The sequence below is a fragment of the Propithecus coquereli genome, unplaced genomic scaffold (genome assembly GCF_000956105.1).
Source record: "Propithecus coquereli isolate 6110/MARCELLA unplaced genomic scaffold, Pcoq_1.0 Scaffold49, whole genome shotgun sequence".
Taxonomy (NCBI): Eukaryota; Metazoa; Chordata; class Mammalia; order Primates; family Indriidae; genus Propithecus; species Propithecus coquereli.
Genome location: NW_012150729.1, coordinates 4,851,992 through 4,857,219, shown reverse-complemented (window position 1 = coordinate 4,857,219; position 5,228 = coordinate 4,851,992). Strand labels below are relative to the sequence as shown.

Genomic DNA, 5,228 nt, shown 5'->3' with positions numbered 1-5,228 from the left:
GTATTTTAATATTTTAAAGAAAAAATCTTAATAGAAATTCCCTAGAAATAATTTACAGGACTAATGAATTTGTAGGTCTTTTAGACAGTTCTACGTTACAGTCACATTAATATTCTCTCCTTTTTATAAGGCTTGAAGTAAATCCCATGACACTAGAAGAATTTAGATACTGATTACTTGCGATTGGTTCCTGGTGATTTGCTCTTAATAATTTCCAGTTGAATTTAATGAAAGTATGATTCCTGAAATGCTGCTTCATTAAAATTGCATCTTTTCCCCTTTAAGTGTGGTTTCGGTCATTTCACCCATTTTGCGGTGTGTTTTCCTCCCCCTTAAAAAGTAATGATTGAGAAAGCAGAAATAATTAAGAATAGCACTTTCGTTCTTCATAGAACTCACCCTCAGAGTGTCTCTGAGTGAAATGATGCAAGCTGCACTTCCTCCAGATTTTATAATATTATTTTCCAATTTGATGAGATTATTTAATAATATATAAAGTTTTAAAACAGAAATATGGTAATTCGGGGTAGCTGAGGGGAAGTGAAGAAAGAATCTGTTGCATATACAAGAGAAGTGAGGTTTTTAGTATTTTTACTAAAAATATATATATATATATAAATGTTGATTAAGTTATACTGTGCAGCATTCAGAGTTAATTTAACTGAGTTGTGATTTGCAAATGAATATCTACATGGATCCTTTTTAAAAATCCAAATGCAAATGAGCACAACTGCAGTAAAATATATTTGCAAATGAATCCTGTTGCTTTATTCATTTATTGTGTAATTACTGCAATCCTTCCCACCTTGTTTTCAGTATTTCTTAATCATTAAGTCGGAAGCATGACAGCAGTGCCAGCCCTGGCATGATTCTCTTTGACTAAAACCTTGTAAATTAACACAATTAGCACAGCATCATCCTGCTAATTAACTTCCAGTGTCTGGTGCAGTGGTTTTGCAAACAAGGAAGAGGGAGTCAGAAGGGAATCAACATGCCATTCTGTTACCAAACTGTGTGCTGTGTTCTGTTTAGCTCAGTAAGTCAAAGCTAGCCATGTCAGAAGCCAGAGTCAGGCAAGGAAGAGCCAAAGGGTTTGGGGGAGGAGCAGAGAAGGGGGTAGAAGCTGTCAAAATAGATTGTGGTAATTCCGGAGGGAGCTCGTGCCACAGATGCTTCCTGTAGACCAGGCCTCCTCCTCATCAAGGCATCTCTGCCAGAGGGCACAAGACAGTTTGCAAAATTCACTTTGGGTAATACAAAAGAGATTAAGGCGGCCAGCTTAATATAGCTGTACCAGAATAGGAAGTGTTCGAACCAAGCTGAGATTAGAGTAGGATGCGCCAGCACTGGGAAAAAGGAGAACGGGGTTCCGGTCCTCTTCTGTAACTAACCACATGTGAGACCTCCGGGGTGCATTATAAATCTCCTTGGGCCCTGGTTTCCTAATCTGTGAAATAAGGTAATTTCTAAGGTCTCTTTAAAATTTAAAATTCAAATGATTCTCTGATTCTGTTTAGTATTTTTTTCTTAAACGTGAAAATATTCATTTTACAGCTTGCTGCATAGTCAACTTGGCTTCACTTAATAACTTAGCAGATGATAGAATTACCCATGTGATCTTATTTCTAGTTATACTCCTCCAGTTTATGCCCCACATGACTTCCTATAGAAATATAAAGAGTTAGAATCCAGATTTTCTCTCCATTCTTATCTTCCCTTTCCCCTTGGTTTCCTTTCTCTCTCTCTCTGTTTCCCCCGCCCTTTATACATACATATATGAGAATATATATGAGGGATACACACACACACACACACACACACACACACACACACACACACACATTCTACCCTCTTAGTACCTTGGAGGCTATAAGGGGAGGAGGGGATTATAAGAGAAGGAGGGAGGACGCTAGAAGACCGACAGACAAGTGATGCTTGTTTTTTTTTTCAGAGACTCAACAACAGAAAGGAGCCAGTTGTAATTCATACCGAGTTGTAGGCTTTGTGCGATGAAAGCGATGGAGCGCTGCCTGGGAGATTGCTTTGCTGCACTCCACGAAGCAGATTTGAAACTGTCGTGGACCACTTTAGATGAGAGTTGGATTATGGAATGACCTGCTATGTCTGTGTCATATTGTTCTGCGCAGGGAGCATTATACTGTGCTAACTAGGTGTTCAGTACCAAATAAGAGAGGTATCCTAGATGTGATCTGTCAGCTGTGTCTCATTTTTATATTGGTTAAAATAAAAAACAGAAACTGTGATGTGAACAGACAGAATAGCTAGATATTGTACATGTTAATACTGTCACGTGCAAGATATTTAAAATATGTATGCATATTTTATCGTAAGAACCTGTGATTGAATTCTCATTTGACAGGGATGTGTGTGTACATATATATGTGTTTGTGTGTATGAGTGTGCGTATAGCTATAGCAAGTAACTTGATGGGCTTCACAAAAATAGATTTGCTTGTGACTTAAAAATGCAAAAAAATTTAGGTCTTCTACAGAGCTTTTTTTTAAATTCAGTTTATTCTTTATACAGGGCTGAAATTTAGTCCATTTTAAAGAGTACCTATCATAGGTGGAAATCCTCTATAATGAGCATAGCATTTAATGGAAAATAATAAGTAACAAAAGAAGTTGGGGGAAAAAGCTTTAAGAGTTCTGATGAATATCTAAGTAAATTAACTTTTTTCCCCCCAAATTCTTAGGCTTGAAGATGCAGTGGACGCCGGAGCATGCCCAGTGGCCAGAACAGCACTTTGATATCACCTCAACCACTCGGTCTCCTGCCCACAAAGTCGAAGCCTACCGAGGTCATTTGCAGCGCACCTATCAGTACGCCTGGGCGAATGATGACATATCTGCTCTGACTGCATCCAACCTACTAAAAAAATATGCAGAGAAGTATTCTGGCATTTTGGAAGGTCCCGTGGACCGACCCGTACTCAGCAACTATTCAGATGCACCATCAGGACTAGTGAACGGGCGGAAAAATGAAAGTGAACCCTGGCAGCCTTCCTTGAATTCAGAAGCTGTTTATCCCATGAACTGTGTTCCCGATGTTATCACTGCCAGCAAAGCTGGAGTCAGTTCAGCCCTCCCTCCAGCAGATGTCTCTGCAAGTATAGGGAGCTCTCCTGGGGTAGCCAGCAACCTGACAGAACCTAGCTATTCAAGTAGCACCTGTGGAAGCCACAGTGTACCGAGTCTTCACGCAGGGCTCCCATCTCAGGAATATGCCCCGGGATACAACGGATCGTATTTGCATTCTACTTACAGCAGCCAGCCAGCACCTGCACTTCCTTCACCTCATCCATCTCCTTTGCATAGCTCTGGGCTCCTGCAGCCGCCACCGCCACCTCCCCCGCCACCAGCCCTGGTCCCAGGCTACAATGGGACTTCTAACCTCTCCAGTTACAGCTATCCCTCCGCTAGCTATCCTCCTCAGACTGCTGTGGGGTCTGGATACAGCCCTGGAGGTGCACCCCCTCCTCCTTCAGCATACCTGCCTTCAGGAATTCCTGCTCCCACCCCCCTGCCCCCCACTACTGTTCCTGGCTACACCTACCAGGGCCATGGTTTGACGCCTATTGCACCATCGGCTCTGACAAACAGCTCGGCAAGTTCTCTCAAAAGGAAAGCTTTCTATATGGCAGGGCAAGGAGATATGGACTCCAGTTATGGAAATTACAGCTATGGCCAACAGAGATCTACACAGAGTCCTATGTACAGAATGCCCGACAACAGCATTTCAAACACAAATCGGGGGAATGGCTTTGACAGAAGTGCTGAAACATCATCCTTAGCATTTAAGCCAACAAAGCAGCTAATGTCCTCTGAACAGCAAAGGAAATTCAGCAGCCAGTCCAGTCGGGCTCTGACCCCTCCTTCCTACAGTACTGCTAAAAATTCATTGGGATCAAGATCCAGTGAATCCTTTGGGAAGTACACGTCGCCAGTAATGAGTGAGCATGGGGACGAGCACAGGCAGCTCCTCTCTCACCCAATGCAAGGCCCTGGACTCCGTGCAGCTACCTCATCCAACCACTCTGTGGACGAGCAACTGAAGAATACTGACACGCACCTCATTGACCTGGTAACCAATGAGATTATCACCCAAGGACCTCCAGTGGACTGGAATGACATTGCTGGTCTCGACCTGGTGAAGGCTGTCATTAAAGAGGAGGTTTTATGGCCAGTGCTGAGGTCAGATGCATTCAGTGGACTGACGGCCTTACCTCGAAGCATCCTTTTATTTGGACCTCGGGGAACAGGCAAAACATTATTGGGCCGATGCATAGCTAGTCAGCTGGGGGCCACATTTTTCAAAATTGCCAGTTCTGGACTGGTCGCCAAGTGGTTAGGAGAAGCAGAGAAAATCATCCATGCCTCTTTTCTTGTGGCCAGGTGTCGCCAGCCCTCAGTGATTTTCGTTAGTGACATTGATATGCTTCTCTCCTCTCAAGTGAGCGAGGAGCACAGTCCAGTCAGTCGGATGAGAACCGAATTTCTGATGCAGCTGGACACTGTACTAACTTCGGCTGAGGACCAAATCGTAGTAATTTGTGCCACCAGTAAACCAGAAGAAATAGATGAATCTCTTCGGAGGTACTTCATGAAACGACTTTTAATCCCACTTCCCGACAGCACAGCGAGGCACCAGATAATAGTACAACTGCTCTCACAGCACAATTACTGTCTCAATGACAAGGAGTTTGCACTGCTCGTCCAGCGCACAGAAGGCTTTTCTGGACTCGACGTGGCTCATTTGTGTCAGGAAGCAGCAGTGGGCCCCCTCCATGCCATGCCAGCCACAGACCTTTCAGCCATTATGCCCAGCCAGTTGCGGCCCGTTACATATCAAGACTTTGAAAATGCTTTCTGCAAGATTCAGCCTAGCATATCTCAAAAAGAGCTTGATATGTATGTCGAATGGAACAAAATGTTTGGTTGCAGTCAGTGATAACTTCTTTAGGAAAAAAAAATGTAACGAATGTTGGCACACACACATAAAACCTGCTACATAGGGAATAGAGCCCCTTCCCAGTAGTGTTTAAATTGCAAAGGGTACTGGGGAAGACGCCGATTAAAGTTGCATCTTTAGAGTCAGGGTAGATTTGGAGGAGAAGTGCATCAAATGAGAGCTTCTGATTTGAAAGCCCCAGATGACAGAAAGCATACGTGGATGCTCAGTTCGGTTCAAGCTAGACAACACTCACC

General features: G+C 43.4%; 1 protein-coding gene across 1 annotated transcript; it reads left to right on the top strand.

Annotated features, from left to right (window-relative positions):
- Window positions 1-2,179: 2,179 nt before the first annotated feature.
- On the top strand, window positions 2,180-5,009 carry FIGN (fidgetin). The gene is made up of 2 exons (XM_012655835.1): window positions 2,180-2,194; window positions 2,717-5,009. Exon 2 carries the CDS (start codon window positions 2,725-2,727, stop codon window positions 4,969-4,971), a length of 2,247 nt encoding a protein of 748 aa, XP_012511289.1. The 5' UTR covers window positions 2,180-2,194; window positions 2,717-2,724; the 3' UTR covers window positions 4,972-5,009.
- The last annotated feature ends 219 nt before the right edge of the window (window positions 5,010-5,228 follow it).